This window comes from Parambassis ranga, chromosome 7, assembly GCF_900634625.1.
Source record: "Parambassis ranga chromosome 7, fParRan2.1, whole genome shotgun sequence".
Taxonomy (NCBI): Eukaryota; Metazoa; Chordata; class Actinopteri; family Ambassidae; genus Parambassis; species Parambassis ranga.
The window spans coordinates 6,882,069-6,904,465 of NC_041028.1; the positions used below are offsets into that span (position 1 = coordinate 6,882,069).

Genomic DNA, 22,397 nt, shown 5'->3' on the forward strand with positions numbered 1-22,397 from the left:
AGGCTTCACTTGGCTGTGCATGTTGGAGCCTGTATAGTTACCCAGGTTTTGGATGAGGGCGTGTTTGACTTGTTAACACAGTCTCTGGGGAAAATAACAAAAAAGCTGAGAAATATAAGTTCTTCTTGCGCAATGACTATCTGAAGTAATAAACTGGACTTTCCCACCCAGCGCTGAAGCCACTCTGAGTTTCTTAGCAACAACCCTAAAACATTTGCTAAGGAAGCTTTCCAGGGTAATAACTAATTGTTTATTCTGGTCTTTTTGTACATGAAAGCCTTCAAGATGCTGGGCTGGGAGCCAATGGTTTTGTTTTCTAAAGGATGGCCTCAGTGTTTTGGTTGAACTGCACTTTCATGTGTCTTGACAGCAGCTCTGCTCCATTCCCTGCTGGGATTTGAGCTTACTCTCTGTGGAGAACCTTAGGCCTCCATTAAGGTGACACACGCCTTTATCTGCTCGTCTAGGCCGCCATTGAGAAGCCATAAAGCTACTGACTGACATATACACAGATGTAAATCACAGCTAACATGTCATTGTGTCTGCCTTTTTTTTATTCCTTTTCTTCATTTGCTGTGACCTTATAAAGAATGAGCAATTAAAAAAACTACTCCATTGAGGGAATGTTCCCAAGAGGTCAGGGACCTGGATGAATGAATTATTTGTTTTGCACACCGAAAAGGTCTGAGAAACATCAGTTCTCTAATGAATGGAGAGAAAAAAACTCAGTGCCAAGAAGCCAGCTTGGTGATAAACTGGTAAATGGCGCCATCTTTAGGTGTCTTTCTAAATCTGTTCTCCCCTCCAGCAGTAGGAGCACATAGTAGTAAAGCACAATCTCTCCATCTCCATCTATATCTAAGGTTGATTCTGAGAGTGAGTCAGAGGCAGGGCCATCATGTAGGTCCAGTGCAGGAAGTTCTATTGCTGAGGTGAGTGGTGACGGGGAAAACTCAATCAGGTGGACATGGTGAGATTTGCCAGTATTTTGTCTCTGTAAATGAGAGAAGGCCTCAGACATGAAGGCTTTGTATAAGTACTAACTAAACTAATATACTTTTTTCCACCACCCACCCACAGAAGGTGTCCCACCAACATTTTTAATGCTTCCTACGCCACTTCACTGACATGGAGAAAGTAGGGTTAATGTCCAATATTATAACCATCCACCAGGGGGCGCTCCAACAATGCTCTAACTTCATTTTCAAGGAGCTATACCTTACTACCCTTACCACAAGGTGTCAGTACAACATTAAAACCCCCCACATCATCTGTCTGAGTGCACATACCTGATGAACAGCACAAAAAAACTGTGGTCACCTTGTATTTTAGTAGCTTGTCTATAAAAGCAGCAGCTCCTCACCAAACGCGCACACACATACACACAGCTAGTCAATACTAAATCATTTTCTGTCAGTTTTTATAGGACAGATAGCGTCTAAATCTCTAAAGCACATAATTCCAAACCTCACTCAATAACACTTTACTTTAAGACTTCAGCCATTTTATCAAACAGTAATGGCCTAATACCACGCACGCTGTTGTACTGTAACTCACTTGAAATGTGTGTAAAAATACGCATTATTTATAATAAAATACCATTTTATTAAAAATTTGTATAATTGCAATACCAAGGATTCACTGTTTTATTGAGTATCACATATATGTCTTTGCTGTAACAAACAGCACAGGAACAAAAAAATATGCCACATATAGCCTTACATACATGGTACCAACCAAAATAACATACAACATTTGAAAAACTGGGATGGGTGGGACAGTGGGACAGGACTTCCTTGCTTACTAGAAGAAAATATATATGAAGAAGTGTGTGTGTGTGTGTGTGTGTGTGTGTGTGTATGTGTGCAGTTCTGTCCTTTTTCTTCATTACGTATACTGCTGCTCATCCAGCGACAACCTTTTCTCACCTCCTCAAACACTCTAAAAGAAATAGGACACACAGCAAGGATTAGAGGGGTACTACAGGCTGGGAGTGGACGTGACATTATTTTTACATTTATGAATTTTTTAAACACACTCACCTCAAAACATAAGACCTGGACTTCCGCTGGTCATTTAAAGGCACTGATGGAAAGATAATTACAGAATGTTGGGGGTTGAGTGGTGTCACAAAGTGTTAATAATCCCTCCAACCTGAATGTTCTACTAGAAGATGTGCATGGGTGTGTTGCGTATTTTCCATCGAGGATTATCTGGCTCGGTTTCTGCCCTCTTAGCCCATTCTCCATTCTTCTCACAGCACTCTACTTGGCCTGTCGACTCATGGTAATGTGAAGAGTTTGGCAGTGTGTCAGATCATCTGGAGTCATTTTTAGAAGCTGGAGTGCCGCACTGACATCACCCCTATCTCCTCCCAACCAAAGGCGCTCCCTGCTTAATCCCTCATTTTCTTCCCCTTGAGGATCCCTCCCTTGTATGGCTGTGCCTGTTGGGACCACATCCCAATGCTCTGCACAGACTCCCAAGCACAATCGTGTCATTTATAGGATGCAGTTTACACTTGGCATGAAAACACTCTTTCAGTAATTTGATCACAAGAGGACAGCTGTAAATACAGGTGTGAATGCATCCAAACACACAGAGGATGCATTAAGACCTGATTACTCGAGCCTCATTTGGGGGGTGGTCAGGAAGGCATGTGATCCCATTTACAGTGAAGTATGAACACACTTGTGTCCCTGACGGCACTGAAGGTCAAATTTTGCAGTATGCATGTAGCACAGCAACTCCATCCAGTTTATTTGCTAATGTCAATCAACTCAGACAGGAACTGAGGCCCCACATTCAAGGTTAAGTTTCAAAATGACACCACAGTCGCCACCAAGTAAGATGACAACCACAAACTAATCAAATCTTTGCTAAAGACTAATTTGCTGATGATACAAATAAAGGAAAAGTAGTGACAGATTGTCACACAGAATTTGTTCTTTGGAACTGAATTTGGGACTGGATCATCCTTACAAGAGAGGTGAAATGGATGACATGGGAACACAATACAAGTCAATCATATTTTGATCCTGTTTAACTGAATGGCACATATTCTGTTAATTAAACTAAAAGAGCAAGAGTATTGTAAAACTGATGAAGTATAAGAAAGTAACAGTGATGTTTTCATACACAAAGCAGCTTCACACAAAACTAAAAACTCTTCTGTCTCTAATACAATCTGCAGCTCATGTATAGTAGTAGTGGAAAGTGCTGTAAAAGGAGACAGGAGTATGCCCTTTGCAGTAAGGTTAAACCATTATCCTCTCACTCTTGACAACCTTCAACTGTCCGATGCACCTCTACATGTGTCCTCATTCTTACCTGCTCATATTTCTGCTCATTTTTCTTTGTCAGCTCATTCTGTATTTTACATCTTGCTAACATCTCTCACCTTTTTGAGCTGTAATGGGGCCTCTCTTGTCAACAGTAAAATGATACTGTGAGCAAAGCCTCCCAGCGCTCCTTGAAACGCTACACCACTCAAGCATTTTAATCACCAATACTAAAACATGAATGAGTCTGCCTAACAGTAAGGACATAAATAGAAACACGGAAGTGGTAAAAACATCGAATTTGGTATTTGGTAGTTCTTTCTGAATGTGACTTGAAAGCAGGTCAGGCAATGTACAGTGAGTACAGAGGAGAAAGTTTGAGAGAAGAGCAAAGATGGAGGGGCAGGAGGGATGGGCAGATTAGCTGCAGTTGTCTTTAATTTGATGCAATGAATGTAAGAATTCTGCTATTTATGTCTAATCAGTCAGCACAGGTGTATTATCAGTCTGTCGAATTCCTTAAAAATTGTCATTGTCAGATTAGGTTTGGGTCAGAAAGTCCGCAGTGGTTTTTCAGAGTGATGATGGTAGCATCAATGCATTGCTGTGTTGGCACATCAAAACTCTTAATAAAACAATTTAGCAGTGGAACAGCCGACTTTGTATGTTTTTCATTTATAAAACTGAAACTTTGGTGTTTGATTCTACTAATTATTTTTTTAATAGGTCATTAAATTTGTCTTGTGTTGTTCCTTACCTGTGGACGTTTAAATACTGGTTTATTTGCCCTTCTCAGCATCTGGAAGAATAACCTCTGTGGGGAAAGGAATATGCATGTATAATTTATAATGATTCTTTACAAATGGATTTGTATTGTATTCTATTTGTTCCTCTGGCTGTACGCTGATACATACGTTTGACCTCCAGTTTGCAGGAGACTGTGGCCTCTCCCTGGGCGTTCTTGGCTCTGCAGGTGTACACACCGCCATCAAAGCTGCAGGGCTTACGGATTTCCAGGGAGCAAATGCCCTGGTTGGAGATCTGACGAAACTTGGGGTCATCACCAATGATCATCTGATTCTTCAACCACTCAATCTTAGGCTAAGAAGAGAAGATATTTATGAAGTTATTTACCATCCCTCAAATATATGATGATCTGGCAAACTCAACAATTTTCCACACAGATTGTGACCACTAAAGATTGACCAAATTAGTAAATCCTCATTATTTGAACTATTTTTCAGATTTTTGGCCGAACTACGCTCCTGCTGTCTGTGCTGAGTGCGACTGTTTGGTAGATATAGAGAAATACAAGATGTAATGCTCTGCATTTCAGTGACGTGTTCCCTGTGTGGATTTCCTCATGGTCCATCCTCATGCAAGGTGATTCTTGTTACTAGGTTTCACCTCAGCTGATGCATTTTAGAGCTCCTGTGTGATGACACTGGCCTGCCTTCCAGGAGGGGGGGCTCTCCCTGAATTCCAAAGCCATGCTGTAAGAGGCAGCACTCTCTTCTAGTGTTTCTTCCATGTCCTCACGGTCCTCCTTGGCTGAGAAGCCTCCAAGACGGAGGCAGAGGATGATCACACGAAAGCTGATGTAGTCTATTCCCTGTATAACTCCTCTCCTTCTATCTTAGGCCACGAGTGTACCAATCATACCTTATGTGTGCAGACCAAGTATTGTACATTATATATACATATGTATAGATTTTAAATGCTGACTTCTCCTCTGGCATTACCATGCAGTTGACATTGTGCAATTGACATGACAGGTTATGTATGTTTCCAAAGCCGTTAACACCCGGTGAAAGAATGTTTGTGTTTATTCTTCATAAGGGATTTTTTTGGATGGTCACACATTAAACTAAGTGAATTCCAATGGCAACTAATAATAATAGTTGCCAATGGTGGTCGCTATTGTGAGGAAGATAGCATGCTGATTTTAACAGATCCCATGTGGTTAACTAGCCTTATTTATCTGACAAAGATAACTTAAAAAAACCTATCCATCCCTCCCACTTGTGTGTGGATGTTACAGAGAGTTATTCACAGTGATAATGGCTGCAATCTGCATGGGTGGCAAAAATAGTACCTTCTTCTGTGATTCAGTCACACCTGCACTTAGCTGTGACAAGACAAAAGGCTGAAGCTCTTATCATGGTCTCTTCCCTGCTTATCGTTCCTCTCAGCTCCTAATGTATTCCCTACCTCTCCATGCAAAAGCTGTTTATCAGAGACAGAAGAACAACTTATCACCACACTAAACATGCCTTTTTGCTGGGTGTTCTCAACAGCAAACTCTGAACTCTATGCCAAGTGGACTTAATAAACACATGCTATAAAACACTTACAGCCTACCAAGTATCACATTATGTAAAGAGATGACACTACAGTTCTCAGTAGGTTTTAGCAGACACTGTACTGTTTGAGGAAATATGATATGTTGTCAGCTGGCATATATCTGTGACAGCAGTTTTGTAGTCATGGGGTCACACACACGGGTTAAATACACATTCAGTGTGTGTCTATTTCATGAAAGGCATGTGTTTTTTTTCCATGGTCCCTTACTAGTGATCAGTGGCTTTATTTTCACACAGCTACTGCTACTTGGTTGATCTCGCTGCAGAATTCAACTTTCTGGTCCACAGAGACAGACAAGGAAGCGTCTTTAAAACACGGAAGCACGAAAGATACTAAATTCAGTGACATCCCTATTCACAAACATAGGCTTCAGCTGAGATGCCTGCATTGAGCTACATAGGTCTCATGCATACCATACTCGAATGCCACAAAAGAAATAAAATCGTCAGACCATGGTTTTCTGACATTCGCAGCTGCTTTTGAAACAACTATGTACAAGCCCTTCCCCAGCCAACACCCATCAACTCTCTTTGTTTCCTAGTGATCGCTTTAGCGGTCAAATGTGAGCAAACACTGGCATGTGCACATTGTCCCACTGCTGCTGTCCATGGTAAGGACCCCTCCAGGATAAATAATCGACTGCATTTCCACTCTGGCCTGCCGCCTAATCTGTATGCATCGGTCAGACAACTGTAGAGATAAGTTTAACCAGAGCAGCAGCCGCTGAGAACAGTGAGAGACATACTGAAACTTAACATGTGCATACCAGCCTGAGCCCTACCCTGCTCTACTATGGATCATTTTAGCCACAGCATGAATACCACATTTGAAGTGGTATACCAGATGCTCAAATAATTTTCTTGGTGAGAATAAAGCACTTAGATGCTGTAATGTCAAATTATCATCTCCCCATTAATGTCAGATTGGAACAGGTTGAAACACATTCATTCCACACAGTGACCTGCCTCCTTTACTTGCACAGAGGTTAATCTGATTGCACTTCACCCTGTGGCATTGAGAGGCCCTCTAATGACAGCTGGTTTGAGAAATGGGACAGGACTGACTTTAGGGTAGTGTGATAGTGTAGGGCTGACCTTGGGGCTTCCACGAACAGAACACAGCAGCTTGGTGGTGTAGCCCACAGTGGCAGCACGGTCGCTGAGAGGTACAGTAAACTTGGGTGCCTCGCTGAAGTCGTGCTCTGGGTACTCTGGAGGCTTATAGACAATGCCTGTACAAACACAAGTAGTCAAGATCCCAGTGGGCAGTGGAAGGAATTTCTCATCAACAGCTTTAAATGATGCCACCGCACTAAATAACTGTGGCCCTAGGTTCAGCTTTCTGTTCCTTTTTTGTTTTTTTCTTTCAGTGTAATGTACAAACACTGACATTTAATGGATGTAGATGGCACAGGGAAATGTGGTGTGTGCATGTGAGTGTATGTTTGTGTGGTGCCCTAGCCCTGCCAGCTGTCACAATCACTTTACAGTCTCTTAAAATGTATTTCTGTAGTAGCTTTTGGCACTTTGAAAGAAAGCTATGCACTTCTGTTTAATTAAAGCCATGCCAAGGCTGTTTCCCACTCCTCAAGTCTTCATTTTAAAATCCTTAAAGACTTACTGCAGCTCAATAAAGTACAGCATAAGTATCCACTTCTACTAAACTCTTTCTCATAACAACAAACTCAGCCAAAGCATAAAGAAGATCACCTGTCTTCTGGATGGTGGCCACGTCCTTAGTGACAGCACTCTTTTCACTCATACCCACTTGGTTTTCAGCGAAGACTCTGAATTTATACGAGTTGCCCATGATGAGGTCTGAGACAGTTGCAGTTAGCCGGTGATAGTGCTCCAGCACTGAGAACCATTCCTGTGGGTGATGGCGCAACCGACTGGTCAGTGTAGCACAGACTGGAAATGATACTGTGTTGTGTCCTCACTGGATCGGTCGTTACCACTGAGCTATCAATCAAGCCACCATTAGCTTAATGTTTTCATGCTGACATTTGAAGAGTGCTGGCTTGTGATCAACATCCACTCATTTCCTCTCATATTTCTATGGAAAAAAATAGTAGTAGAGTTTTGACTTTTTCTTTTTAATTAAGAGACTTTTTCTGTCAGGGTCACTGTAAAACTGAGGTTCTGAATTTCCTCCAGTTTTCTTTCAAAAAATTTGACACTATTTTCAAATTAAGTTGTCATGTTTTTTCCCCTCAACATTCCAAAATGTAATTCCTCCTAAGCAGGTGAATAAACAAATTAAACTCTGCGTAGACTGGTGTGGCTCACCTGATGTAACTTCTTTGATGTGAATGTGTATATTTTTTCTATAAATGTCAGTCATACCTCGGTCTTCCTGTCAGCCTTCTGAACAGTGTATCCAGTGATATCTGTGTTGCCGTTGTCCTTAGGAGGAGTCCATTCCAGAGCTGCATTGAAGCCCCAGGTGTCCACCAGCTTTACACTAGCAGGAGGACCGGGCAGCTCTAAAGAAACACATTAGTGTAAGAAATACAAAAAAGTGCTCTTTGACAATCCCACCCTCTCCACAACACTGTGGACAAACTCAGAAGCAGCTTCAGCAACAGACTCCTGCTGCCCTGCTGCTCTAAGGAACAGTACAGGAAGTCATTCCATTCCATCAGACTCTATAACTCATCTGTGACTGTCAGAGCTGTGCTCACAAAGTTGGACTAAAGCAGCATCTAAGGTGCACTTCAAACTTATCAGTTATATTAACTGTGTATTTATGTTCATTTTGTTCTGCTACTGTGGGTGTATGTGTATATATTGTATTTATTTATTTGATATGCCTCTACTACAACTTAATTTCCCCATGGGGATTAATTAAGTAATTCTTAATCCTAATATTAACCTTATATTTATAATTTATAGACCAAAATGAGTTAAATAAAATCATAATCACTATGTTTATAAAAATGTTAAAAGATATCATCACCTAAAAATCTCAAGTGAACCATGCATTTCTACAGTAATGCCATCAGAATTCAGTCACACAATTACCAGTGGCAAATTTCTCTTGCAGCAAGTCACAGATCTTAAAGTCCTAGACTGTGTATAAGTCAAAAAGTCAACGGGTCATCTGAGCAGCTTCAAAACATGTTTACACATAAGCACAGGTGCATGTTTGTTTACATAATGTGCAAACATATACATGCTATCTGTGACTCACCCACAATCTGCAGGGTGATGGTGGCTTTGTCTTCAAAGCTGTCGACTTTGACGGTCATCTCGTAAACACCAGAGTCCTCCCTCTGAGCGGTGCGAATAAATATGATGCTGTCGTTGGTGCTGTTCCGGATGTTGACCCTCTTTGTGTCCAGAGCCTGGCCATCCTTGAGCCAGGACACTACAGGTTTGGGCTTTCCCTAAAGAGTTGGAAGAAAAAAAATGCAATGAAACAGCATTTGTCATTTGCCTATATTTTTCCTGGACTATACAACAGATGTGCAAAGACTTACAAGAAATGGGATGACCAGGTTGATCTGCTCTCCAACCTGCTTGATGTGACGGGACCTGAGAGTGCGGGGCATGCGGATCTTGGGACGTTCTGGAAAGTAAAGCCAGACATGTTTACTTTCTGAGTCATCCTTGTTCTATATTCTGATTGACTGAGCTGATTTATTGCCATTGCTGTTACAAGCAAATAAATCATCTGCTCGCCTGCACCGGCTAGTATTACCAGCCAACAGTGTGCAACCTGTGTCCTCTTATGTTAAAGACTTCAAAGTGGGGTCATATACAGTATACTCAAAATGGCAGGTCAACAAGACTTAAATAGATGAGCCACTGCTGGGCAAGGTTGACAAGAGAACATGACTGAAGGAGCTAAAATTAACCCACAAGTTGGTTCAAATGACCCAGACATGAAAAAACATAAATATGTTTTTTTTACTTTAAGCTTCTGGAGTGCTCAATCATTCCAGAAGATTAATCAATAATAATGTTTTCCTTCTCATACATGCAGCAGAATTTGGACTCAGAAGAGAAAGACCCTTCATCCAGCAGCTCCTAAAAATAGCTGTGGGGACGAGAAAGTCCTGGACGAACTCTGAAATGTGTTTGCTCGTCTAATGTAAGAAACAGCAGGAAGGTATCATTTCTACCAACAGGAGAGGTGTAACATCCTATCTAGAAAATGTTGCAAAGACTGCTGGTAAATCCTACCAGTGGATAAACATTGAAATGTGGTTTTGACTTGTCCTCAGCCACTACACGGCTTTGGTTCAGGCTGGGTGCTAAGTATCTGGAACAGCATCCCTAACATGTTTCTGCATAAGCAGCAAATGTCTGAAAAGTTCTCTGGGCTTAGAGGATACATAAAACCACCAAGCTGCTGCCCTCCATCACCTCCTTCACTCTGCTGCAGCCTGTTTCTCATCTGCTCACACACCATCTACCAATTATCTATCTTCTTCGATAGCTATCACACTAGCACATCGTGTCCCTCTGAGGCTCTAAATCTAACCTGATATCTAGCCCAGTGTGTTTCATCCTCCCTGTCCCTACATTTGTCACTGCAGCATGGCCTGGGATCTGACTCTTGGAACCATCAGTTCCCAAGAAGATCAGGTCTGCCTCCAGATTTGGCTCAAACTCTAATCCCTGCTAATCAGCACACTTCCCAGCAATGCCCAGAAGTGCTGCTGGCATTACAGCATCCAGCAGCCAGCATGTCCTCCTCCAAACAATCTATAATCTGTCTTTGTCTCTGGATAAAGTGTCTTTGCGAGGGGCTTTCAGCATATGTAGGACAGCATGTGTCTTCATCAGTAGCTTGTACTATGGGTGGGTATCTGGTCCAGACAGCTTGTGACTGACACACAGCTGAGTTTACCACCAACAAGCCTCCCCAGAATCCATCAATTAGGCTCATGTTTCGCTCCCCTCAGTTGACCAGCAGTTCTGACTGCATGACCGCATTTCTCCTACAAAGTTTGTACACTGCAGTTTGAATCTGAACCTGAACTGGAAATACACTGAAGTTGACACTGCACAGTGTGACCGATGAAAGAACAAAACAGAACTCTGATAACAAAACCTACACCGGCTTAAATAAAGAAAAATACAAAAGCATGCAGCGCTTACGAGGGGTAAGAAGGCTAGGATAAAGTACAGCTGTTATCATCAATACTTATTGTTACCCCCATTAATAGGTATGGAAATCTGCCAGATACTGTGAAATGCTGCCCAGCTCAGATATGTTGTGTTAAATACATAGCAGCAGTGCTTTGAGTCAAATCCTAACATCAGCCTTCTCTCAAGGATAGCGCTAACATGCTAACATTTAGCAAACATATTGTTTACCATCTCAGTTTCATGCTAACATTTGCTAATTTGGACTTAACAAGGTGCAGTTGAGACTAACAGGTTACAATATTCAGGTATTTAGTGAGTGAATTCTGACCCGATGACATATTCTACCAATGACTGGCTGCATGGATGAATGTAATTGCTTTTAATCTTAATAAGATAAAATACATTTTCTTAATTGGTTTACATACATTATAATGTCCCTGAGCTCTACCAGGGCAGCTACAGCCGAGCAGCAACGTCATAAATTTAAATGGGGAAAGGCGCTGGAGTGTCAGTGTTTAATGCCAGTAAATAACATGACTGTCAGATGGCTCATTAGGCAAATGTTTCCCTTTGCCTGGCTGAGACTGCCATTAAATCATGCTGAAGATTGACATAGCATGACCAAGGACAAAACACTGGACACATATGTTTCGTGCTTTCAGGTATGATAAGGTGCTTATTTCTCTTTTTGTCAACATTCTTAAACTGTCAATTTTGTGCTGAATAAATATTGTATATATATATATATATATATATATATATATATATATATATATATATATATATATATTGACATGATTATATATGAATGATTGTGTCCCCATTTATGTGTTTTTCCGTGTTATAAATGTATTAAAAGTGAAAATAAAAGAAAAATGCACAAGCCCAAATGAGAGTGACCCTCCATCTTATTTGTGATGTCAATCCTGTAGATGTGTGTACATGCAAATGAAAGGATGATTTACAGCTAATGAAAAGCACTTGTCAACACCCATGGGATTTATGCACACGGTACATCTGTGCAGTCCATCTGAGACTGTAGCAGTTAATACTACCTCTGCCTCCAGGGCTGCAACATGAGTATTTTAAGGAAGGGTCATAAGTCACAACTATTAAGAGGGGCTGCTGATAAAGAGGTTAAAGTAATCTTTAAAGAGTGAAAACCTCTTAATGTGTCTGTTGTAAGGACATTTGGTTTACATAGACAGACCTTTGTAGAGAAATAATCAGTGAGTATAGTTACGTGGAGTACAGCTGTACTTTCCATTTTAGCAGACTTATCTTATGCAAATGGTATTGACTGCTACTCACCACCAACCTCACGGATTGGCACAGGCTCAGCAAGTGTTCCAGGTTCGCTTCGGCCACCAGGGTTTACAGCCACCACGCGAACACACAGAAGGTCATCGGCTGTCAGATTCTTGATGCAGTAACGGTTAGTTGGGGTCAGCTCCTCATTAGCTACGACCCAGTCTGTTGCTGTAGGGAAACACAGGGTTTAAAGAGGTTATCAATGGAAACTAAAATCTCAAGACAGCATGTAAAGGCTGGAAATGATATCTGAATACATAGTATATGTTACATGCTACATATAGTTTTTAATTTCCAAATTGTAAAAACACCCTTAATGGAACATGTTAAGTGGTTTATCGGCTGTCGACACAAGTTTACAAACAACGTGCTCATGAGAGGTACACTTTGGCCACCACCATGAAATCTCAGAAGGCATTCTGTCATCTGAGCAAATGAGGGCTTCTAAAAGTGGTGTGAGGAGATACAGTGACAGCCGCTGAACTGATGTCTGCCGTATACGGCCAGGACCCTGCTATGAGTCTATCTACACTCTGACACTCTGGAGACAGGTGCAGCCTCACACACACACACACACACGAAGACTTACTTCCATCCTTGCAGTACTCGATGGTGTAACCATTCAGGCCAGAGTCTCCAATAGTCTCTGGGGTCGTCCACTGAATGGTGAGGCTGGAGTTGTTCACATCTTCCACAGTCACATCCAGAGGAGCACTGGTAGGGACTGTAAAATTCATACAGGAATCATTAGAGTGAAAAAAAAAGATTCAATGTTACCTTTAGAGGACATTTACATCTCCTTTTGACTTGAGTGTGTGTGCAAAGACAGCAGAGCAGAGATGCGGGTATTACCTGCTGGTGGTGGAGGTGTGGGGGCCTTGGGTGGCTCCTCAACTACAGCAGCTTCTGCAGGAGCAGCTAGCATTAAACAAACAGAAACTTAATGTTCTGCAAGGATGGCAACTTTCTAAAACCTTGATTAGCAACTGATTATTCCAAAGACTTGTTTACAGCACAATGTGTATTTTGTGGCTGAGTAGTATAGCTGCTATGCATGTGGTGGTTTGTGTTTACCGTCTGCTGGAGTCTCTGCAGCAGGAGCAGCAGCACCTTCCTCAGCAGGAGCAGCAGCTAAAATGCCATTAGGGAAGGCAGTTAGTAAATTACATTATGGGTTTCTAATTGTAACTAAATAAACTACACTGACGCAAGCAGCAGTACAGAGCAGTGCATGCAAAGCTTTCTGTATCCACTGTGACAAGAACAGGTGGGTTTTTGAGCCAAATACGGACAACTTTGAAGACAGATGGACGCAAGAAAGGACAGATACAAAAGAAACTCTATGGTCAACAAACTGCAAAGATACAACTTTACACATGATAATGTTAACGAACAGAAATACGACCACAGGTCATGAAGAGCAACACAGTTTGTGTAGAACACAAGGGGACACAAACACATCTGTTGCATTGCACATTGTGTGTGGGTGTGTGTCTGGACTGCCTGCAGTGCGTGTTTACCCTCAGTAGGAGTTGTTGATGTGGCTCCTTCCTCTGTCACAGCGGCATCAGCTAAAGTTAGGAGGTTACATGTCGAGGTCAGAGTCAGTCAGAAACAAAATCAGCTCTTTAACTAGACCCACTCCACGTACCCCACCACCGAAGTGAACTGAACTAAACTGACAGATCAAAAGAAGCAAGAAATTACAGACAGGTGCACCTGCCTCGTCCCTGTGGTGGTGATATAGGTATAACTAATGGATCCTGCAATTTAACCATCACAGAAGACCCATGCATCTTGTTTTGTTACTTATCATGCAACATTTTCTGCAGGGGAACCTGGACAATGATGGATGTAGTAATACAGTTACAATTAGTGGCAATTGTTTTATATATTCGATATATGTTGAATGAAAGGCACCACTGTGTTTTACACCAAATGAAGTTGTGGAAAGTGGCATAACAACTTCCTGACACATCAACTTTTGTACATACAGTATGTCACAATGTGCAAAGCTGCAACTACAGCATGAGGATTATGACTTTATGATTACACTGTAGTTTGATTCACTATCTTTCCTGTCAATAATAATAACCTTAAAAGGTTGTCATTCAGTTAACCTAGCAAAGATAAAGAGTACAGTAGACATGAAAAATTCTGCTATACTGTAAGTAAAGACACACTTTTAGGTGTTAAATTCACAAGTAAAGTCACAGGTTTGTGAATTTAAGCATGTAAGTTAAATTGAACAAGAAGGTTGCTTCTGGTTTTTAGTCTAAACTAATTAAAAATCAAAATCACAAAACTTAAAACCTTTAAAAGCATTTTACCAACAAACAAAAACGAATTCAAAGTTGTTGTAAGTCGCATTAAAGATGCATAAAAGATACATGACTTAGTCTAGCTAAAAGTTAGCTTAGCACCCGAGTCCGTCAGCAGTAGGCATGTCGTCGGTTTACAAGCATACCTGGAGCTCCTTCAGCAGCAGCTGCTTCGCCCTCGGCTGCTGGGGGAGCCTCTGCAGGTGCCTCGGCAGGAGCGGCTTCCGCTTCCGCAGGTGGAGCTTCAGCAGGTGGAACCTCGGCAGGTGGAGCCTCGGCGGGAGCAGGTGCAGGCTCCGGTGCGGGCTCAGGTGGCTTCTCCCCGGCCTTCTTAGCTGGGGACTTCTTGATGGGTGCAGGTTTGCCTGGCATCTTGCTGACAGAAAGTCAACACTCTGGATGAAGAGGATGGAGGTCTTAGGTAATATTTATAGTGTGTGTGTGGTGGTGGGTTTGTAAGCAACTCCACCCATACCCTGCCTCTTACACCCGCCCACCAGCATCAGTTCCAGCATCAGTCATCTCTGGAAGCAGCCAGGAATGTAGGTTACGACAACTAGACACGAAGAAGAAAATGTGGCGTATTTTAACCCTGATCACACATTTACTAATGAATAAATCTGTTGATAAGTCAAATAAATGTGTGAAATACTACAACAGACAGCAGCACTGGCTTATTGATGGCACATTGGAACATGAGCGCCTCTCAGTGGAGAACAGAGTGTAATACAACCACAAGGCAAGTAAGTGATGTTAAGAATGGCATGATTTTATTTGTGTCCGTTGCTCAATGTTAGACATAATGGGATTTGACGTGGTTATAGAGACATGCCACACAGCCTTCTTGAAGCCCACTTTTAAGCTAAGAGCTCCTTCCTGCTGAAGGAAGACAATGAAACCACAGAGGACACTCTCATTCTCTGCATACAGGGGGTCACGCTTTCTCCTAGACCTCTCTTTGTGATTGTTGTCGCAGATGCAATGACTATTTACAGTGTTTACAATAGTGATGTACAAAAGAGAATGAAGCCTTTACAAATATTTGCATAAGAAAAAAAATGTTCTGCTCTTAAAAACAAGGTGAAAACAGGAAGATATCCAGTTATTTAAAAAAAATCTCCCTCCATTGATCGGGTTTTATGTGTGGTAGGTCCAATGGAAAACACTTTGGGAACACATGCATCGACATTACATCTCCAGGCTGATATCTGCTCTTTTACACTACTGCTTTCCTCTCTCAGTGACGTCAAGTTTTTCCACACTTAAAAATGGTGTCAAGTCACACTTAAGCAGCCTGCTTGTGGCACAACATTCATCAGTGACGCACACACCACCATTACTCTTCACGATGACTACCTGGCAAGCGGTGATGGCGTTAAAGTGACATCAGAAGAAGTAATCGAGTCTCCCTCCAAACTGAGGCCTCCGTGTGGTAGATCTAAGCAGCTTCATAAGCAGCTTTAGGCCAAATTGTGTTTCAGGCACAGATAGACATACAGTAGGCATCATGTCTGTGGACAGAATAATGGCAGTCTGAGGTACTTCAGGGGCACAGAACTAAGGGGGTTTCTCTCTAGTATGCACAGCTTCCTTCTCTTTTATAAACCTGTTCCTTCTTAACAGTCAAGATGTGAGCAATAAATACTGTACTTTCCTATATATTTCATGTGCAAACCCATGAAGGCGAGGAAGCCATTTAAAGATCTGATGCAATCATTCCTAATGTAACTTAAATATATAAAAGAAATGGAAGTAATCAAAGATATAAGAGGAAGAATGTGTTTCTTGTTTTACTAATCGTCTCTCCTTTCCCTTGTAGAGTATTGAATGAATAAAAGATGAGTGAAACAGCCCAGACACCTCGCAGTCAAGGCCGATACTGACTCAATGACATGTTGGGTGTACATACAGCAGGTGATAATTACTGTATGTAGGTGATCAGTGACGATGACTCAGTACAAAATCCTACAAAATCAAGACCTTCAAAGCTGTAGAAGTTTGTGTTTTAAAACAGTCTAAATACAGAATATACGCAAGCATATTAGCCAGAAATTGTCGGCTGTTTTGGCAGACAAGCAGTTTTTGATTTTTGTTTTTTTTCTGTATGTGTGTTTACAATACATGATATCAATCCATTGGTGAGGATTTTTTCTTTTTTTACCCTAAAACATTTCACTGTTCACCCATGCACGTTACTCTTGACAGTTTCACAGGTGTGATATTTGATCCATGATAAGACGACAAAATGGCTGAACTGGAAAAAAAGGACACATTCAAGGCCATTTTCATGGTTAAGGATACACAGGATTACAGTTACAGGATTTTGTTTCAACTGAGCACCATTGATAAGACACCACGGAGAGAGAGCATGAGGCAGGAATCGACAGATGCCGCCATCTACTGGAATTACTAATGAACTGCACGTTTTGTGCCCCCCCCTCTATTTGATACACAGTCTTCGACACATACAGCCTTCTAAAACCCAATTATTACAAGTAGAAAATAAAGTGCATTTTGGCTGTTGAGTCAACTGACGGGGAATCAGACTTTTACTTTTTCTCTCTAAGATGAATTATGTGCCTTCAAAGAAAACCTGTAAGCACCAAATGTTGTGAAAGTTGTGGCAGCAAAACAAAAACAACAGGGAACAAACAGGGTTATAGGTAATATCTTGCATCATACTATTTCTGGACACCATGCACTTGCAGATTGCGCAACAACCCATCTGGGGCAAACTGAGGGCAGAGAAAAGACGTGTTCAAAGAAACGTCTCTCCCTGATCATCACAGCTTCCTGTGTAAGCAGTTTAATCGTCTTTCCAACGTCCTGACAGCGGGGCAGAGCACACCCTTTGTCCATAATCTCTCTTTTTTACATTTAGCTTTGTAGCTGCTCACTGAGCACACAATAAAAGTTCATTAGTGAGTCTTTGAATACTCATTGGGACTGCACTTTTGTCATCCATAATGAAGACTTTATAGTTCCTCAGCTTTATTGACAGTCAGCTCAGAATGTTGCCTGCAGAGTGGGATCCAGACTGCCTTCCCTCTCTGGAGACTCTATGTAGTTGGCTGACTCCTGGAGCTTCAGCAGCATGGCCATCTGTGCAGCAGGAAGACACAGAGAGGCAGAGTGAGTGAAGTGGGAAATTAACATGTTTATTCTATAATACGTTGGGTGTTGGAAAAAAAGAAATTAGACTTGTCAAATACTAATAATATTCCAATTTAAATTTCAAAACACAAGACAAACTGTTCACTAACCAGAGGGTCTGATTCCAGTGTGCTGGGTGGTGGTGTATCTTTGGGGGGCTTCTTCTCCTCACTGGCTGGGCCAATGCTGGGAGGAGGTAGGTGAAAGAGCTTTGACTGGTCCTGCTGTGCATTAGGCCAAGGGAGGGTGCCTCTTACCCACTCCACAGGATCCTCCCATACTGCTTTATGCCCGTGCACCTGAGGAAACAGACAGAAGTTTGTCGTAAAGGGGATTCTCATTAAAAACACAATGTTGAACTCTAGGGGCATCTCTGTCTTCACCTTGATTCCATCTTTGGCTCCCTCCTGCAGGTACGGTATGATAGAGTGGTTCCACAGGTCAATGAACCACTGTCTGAACTCTACCACTGAGACGGGACATGACAGAAAGAAGCAGGGACCTGAAGGGCAAAACACCTTCTGTTAATCTCTGTCATAAGGAACACTTGTCCTGTGTGCAAGCTGCCCTGTGCTTCTCACCTATGAGGAAGTCTGAAGTGCTGTGTTTCTCCAGGAAGGTGTGCAAGTGGTACCAGAGCTGTGGGATCCAGTCGAGAACTCGGAGGAGAGCCTGGTGGTCTGCTGAGTCCTGCTCCTCCTTCTGATAGGCCTCCACAGCTTTACGGTGCAGGTACCTCAACAGGAACCCGTTTGCCGGTTCCACATTGTTGGAGAATGTCACCATCCTGTTGCCAAAGGCCAGAAATGTTTATCTTATATAATACAGTGAACAGTTTTATTTTGTCTTAACAATGCAAAAACAGAGGAAGTAGTGTGGTGTGGGACTCACCTGAAGCTGAGGTGCAGCCCGTGATTTGACGACATCTTTACAGGCTGATTGGTCGTTCCTATAATGTAAGGGCTGAAACACCAACAGAAGAGTTTAACCCTAATGAACGAAATGTTATTGTAACTTATTGGTGAAATATGATGACAATTTGAAGTGGCTCACCATTTGTGATACTTGCAGGTAAGTGCTCCATTAACAAGCTCAGTGATGGCTGCTGAATCACTGATGTCATCTATGATAACAGCCAGCGGCAGGTCTCCTCCGCTCTCTCTGTCAATCTGATTTGCTAGATTTGACAGATACAACTGCAACTCCTGTGAAAGCAACAAATGAAATATAAATATAAACATATAGAAATATATAGCAATACATGTTCAGATTACTCTATGACTCTATGTGTCATGTTTTACCTTCTGTGACTGTCGGTGCATGTTGAAGGTGACAGCCGTGCTGCGACCCAGCAGAGACGGCTCATGGTCTGCCTCAGACGAGTCAGTCCGGCTGCGCTGCAGGAGGTAGTGGGCCAGACGCTGAGCTAGGTAAGTCTTTCCTGTTCCGCTGGGTCCAGACAGAACCAGCCGCCTGTGTTTCATCAGCAGGCTGATGTAATGCAGCATCATGGGTTTAGGAATCAGAGTCTCAAACACTAGTGAGTCAACGCACTTTTCTCTCAGCCCTGGAGACACAAGAAAGGGGGGAGAGAAGCAGCAGTGTTTAAGTAGCATTTACTTGTAAGTATATAACAAGCAGTAAAAGTCCTTTCTCTGAAAAATAAAGGAAAATGCTGAGCAAATTTCTAACCCCTGACCTTAACAAAGAACCAAACCACAGAACAAGGCTGGATGTATATTATTATATCTATTAACCTTTTAATGTGACAAAGATTCGAGCTGAACCGTTTCCAAGACATCGGTAAGGTGAGCCTTGTGGTTTGTCCCCTCCCAGCACTCGCTGTCCTCCCTGGCTCAGCTGGTACATGTGCAGCGAATCACAGGTCAGACCCAAGCTGGCTGTCGGGTCCACTTGACTTAAGTAGTCCTAAACAAAAGAGAAAATTACCACAAATCAGATATGTATAGATAATGTCAACCAAATCACAGGCAGGTCATCTGCTGAAATAGTCATGTCTGTGCAGTCAACGAGACTTACTTTGAAAATCTTTGATATGAGGGAGTCCAGACAGGCCCAGTCAGTCCTCCCACTGACCGGCACTGAGCCCAGATAGAACTCCTGCTGCTGTTTGCTGTCCTGCAGACACGGAGTAGAGGAGAATATAAATGATCGGCTGTTCAACCTATTGATTGTATGGATGTTTTTAAAAGTGTTCTGCCTTTACCTCAGTGTGATCTCCAATGCGGACAAGTACCCGAACACACACCTCTTCCCGCTGAGAGGACACGCTTGGAGTGTCAGCTGGAGACATTTCTGCAAGTCAGAAAGAAACAATGAACTCATGCACACAGCCCCCTTCATGAGGACGTAATATTCTTGCTGCACAGCTGTCTCTTACCTGGCTCTTTACAATCATTCAGACTGAGGCTGAAGGACTTGGTGAGGGACATACTCATCGGCTGCCTTAACGAGGGTCCTAATAGAGAGGCCAGGCCTGAAGGCTGGGAGGTGGAGGAGGTGGGACCAGAGCCAGAAAGATGGAGCTGACTTCCTGTTTTCAAATGATCATTTTCTGCCTTCAGGTTCTCCACCATAGACTAGAAGACAAACCGTTTTTATCATTAACATTTGAGTGCTTTCATATATACTTAGACAATGTGAGTCAGAGGCAAGACAGGCCAAACCGACCTGCATGTTGTTCATGGCTTCTCTGAGATGCTCCAGTTGATGTGCAGAATTTAAGGCTTCTAGTCGAATGTCTGTCAGTGCCCTCTCTTTCTCCCAAAGCTCTGAACGCAGGTCTGACACTGCTGTCTCCTCATCATCTCCCTCTTCCGTAGTTTCCATGATACTGTGGGGGCCAAAAATGTTTCATCAAATTCAGACACCAATAAAGACATAAAACAAGCAATCTGGCCTTTGAGCTAAGAGGTGGAGAAGGTGTCCTAGTACTTACACACAAGAGGTGGCAGAGGCTGAGTTTTGGAGGGATGAGGGCTGGTTCTCCCCCCCTTCCCCCCCTTCATGAGGCATCTTTGGGGAGTTGGGAGCTGAGGAGTCTGGGGTGGCAATCTCTTCAATGTCTGAGTAGGTTTTGGGGCCTTTTTTAATGCTGAATGCTTTGTTGAAGGAGCTCCTCAGCTACACAGGAACAAAAGAGCAGACAGATAAATTCAGATACATTGAAACAGACACAAGGATGTATCAAGGACACAAGGATTCGTGTTTGTGCAGGAAAAAAAATGTAAAATGTTTATTTGTAAGCTTTAGAAGCACTGGTAGGTGGATTTTGTTACACATACTGAGTGCCGAATGTTTCCTGTGTTACATTTTACAAACTGGCAAACTGTTCCTTTAATCTGTCAGGAAACAGAGTCCACTCATTCTTACCCAGCTCTTTTTCTTCTTCTTCTTGGCGTCTTGGTCCTTTAAGCTTCCAATACTTGACATACTGGTCAGGCTGTTCAGACTGGAGATGCTCTCACACGAATTCTGACGTCGAATATGCAAGTCTGTAAAACAAAACGACAAAAACAATGAAAATACTGACAGATGTTTAAAGATAAAAGAAGTGGAGGGAATATCAGGTTTATCTACAGACCTTTTGGGTTGTCTGGGTTGTTCAGAGCATCTTGTATGACAGCCTGGGCTTCCTCATTCTTGGCTTTTAGAGCCTCAATGGTATCCCGCAGGTCCCTCAGCTCAGAGTCCTACACAAACATTTAATATATATCAGGGAGTGGCACCTTTTTTAAATTAATACCAAACATATTGTGTTTTCAATTCACTTGATTATTTGCTAATGAATTCTACATGCAACTAGGACAGAAGAAAAAATGTTTCTGTACGTGTGAGTGGGGACGGGAAATGGGAAAAAACATGCCATTGGCATGCTAATTACTCCTCAAACTAATTATTAGTCCATCACCATTGTACTAATCTTCTAATTTAAAATTAATTTGTACTCAGCTCTACTGTGTCTCTTCATTCTTGCACATTTTGTAAATTTACCTTACCAGTGCCTCTTGTTTGATGTTTAGGTTAAGTACTGAAAATCCCTTCACCTAGTCACCCCCTACACACACACACTATATGCACAGTTCAAAAGGACGAGTCCAAAATAAAAGAGCCTCTCTGTGCTGCTTATTGTCTGTGAAGTTGATACCACTGCCCAGCCCATCTCCTTAAGGTTAAAGAGCCTGTGCTCCCGGCTGGGCTGCATAGGTCAGTGCGCTGGCACAATCAACAAAGTCTTTTTCTGGAGCAGTCTAGACAGGGCTTTCAGAGGGAGCAACAAGGCATGAAGCACTATGAGAGACTCTCACTTTTACACACACACACACACACACACACCACCTCAGGCACTGATCAGTTTATTCACACTAACACAAATACGAAAGCAGAAGAATGTAGGATGAATGGGATTTTCACTGTGAGTGCACGTGCAAGCTGTTTTGAGTCTTATCACGTTTTTAATGTAAGTTTTTAATGTATGATCCTCTGTCCTCGTCTCATACCAAATCACCCTGCAGGACTGCAGCTCGGGCCTCTAACTTATATTCAACTCTGGCCATAGGCTATGATCAAAGTCACCTCCCTTCATGTTAGCTCTTAGCAGACTGCTCAGCAAACAGCTGGAAAATGCTAGTTTTGTGTGTGTTTAAAAGTGCAGTGATGCTGGTACCTTCTGTTCATGGCTCATGGACAGACTCTGCAGCCGAGTTGTCATCAGTTGCAAACTCTGCTCAAAGGCAGCCACCAGATTTGCCTGTTTGGAAAAAAACAAAAAAACAATTTATTTCTTTAAACTTTAAAAGTTTTGTATAACAGGGCATAATACAAGGATATTTGTTTGTACAAGTGAC

At 42.3% G+C, this 22,397-nt stretch overlaps 2 protein-coding genes across 7 annotated transcripts in view; both read right to left on the minus strand.

The window, feature by feature from the left end:
- Window positions 1-1,632: 1,632 nt before the first annotated feature.
- mybpha (myosin binding protein Ha) lies at window positions 1,633-14,763 on the minus strand. Of its 2 annotated transcripts, XM_028409752.1 has the most exons (15): window positions 14,523-14,763; window positions 13,576-13,626; window positions 13,130-13,186; window positions 12,908-12,973; window positions 12,645-12,779; window positions 12,056-12,223; window positions 9,127-9,215; window positions 8,838-9,033; window positions 7,991-8,130; window positions 7,355-7,514; window positions 6,740-6,876; window positions 4,196-4,382; window positions 4,039-4,095; window positions 2,043-2,085; window positions 1,633-1,941 (listed from the first exon to the last, which is right to left on the minus strand). In XM_028409752.1, the coding sequence occupies exons 1-13, from the start codon at window positions 14,746-14,748 to the stop codon at window positions 4,061-4,063; spliced, it is 1,647 nt and encodes a 548-aa protein (XP_028265553.1). In that variant the 5' UTR covers window positions 14,749-14,763; the 3' UTR covers window positions 1,633-1,941; window positions 2,043-2,085; window positions 4,039-4,060. The 2 variants fall into 2 exon arrangements, with proteins under 2 accessions (XP_028265553.1, XP_028265554.1); XM_028409753.1 differs by lacking the exon at window positions 13,576-13,626.
- Window positions 14,764-15,124: 361 nt separating this feature from the next.
- The window catches only part of nav1a (neuron navigator 1a), a 69,596-nt gene continuing 62,323 nt past the window's right edge, over window positions 15,125-22,397 (minus strand). For all 5 annotated transcript variants that reach the window (XM_028408859.1, XM_028408860.1, XM_028408858.1 and 2 more), the window contains 16 exons: window positions 22,217-22,300; window positions 21,134-21,242; window positions 20,923-21,044; window positions 20,489-20,673; window positions 20,221-20,383; window positions 19,931-20,129; window positions 19,757-19,845; window positions 19,570-19,668; window positions 19,287-19,458; window positions 18,831-19,096; window positions 18,583-18,734; window positions 18,421-18,492; window positions 18,111-18,316; window positions 17,913-18,031; window positions 17,640-17,828; window positions 15,125-17,478 (listed from right to left, as the gene is read on the minus strand). In XM_028408859.1, coding sequence (XP_028264660.1) covers window positions 17,383-17,478; window positions 17,640-17,828; window positions 17,913-18,031; window positions 18,111-18,316; window positions 18,421-18,492; window positions 18,583-18,734; window positions 18,831-19,096; window positions 19,287-19,458; window positions 19,570-19,668; window positions 19,757-19,845; window positions 19,931-20,129; window positions 20,221-20,383; window positions 20,489-20,673; window positions 20,923-21,044; window positions 21,134-21,242; window positions 22,217-22,300 — 2,322 coding nt within the window. In that variant the 3' untranslated portion in view covers window positions 15,125-17,382. The remainder of the gene's footprint in view (window positions 17,479-17,639; window positions 17,829-17,912; window positions 18,032-18,110; window positions 18,317-18,420; window positions 18,493-18,582; window positions 18,735-18,830; window positions 19,097-19,286; window positions 19,459-19,569; window positions 19,669-19,756; window positions 19,846-19,930; window positions 20,130-20,220; window positions 20,384-20,488; window positions 20,674-20,922; window positions 21,045-21,133; window positions 21,243-22,216; window positions 22,301-22,397) is intronic.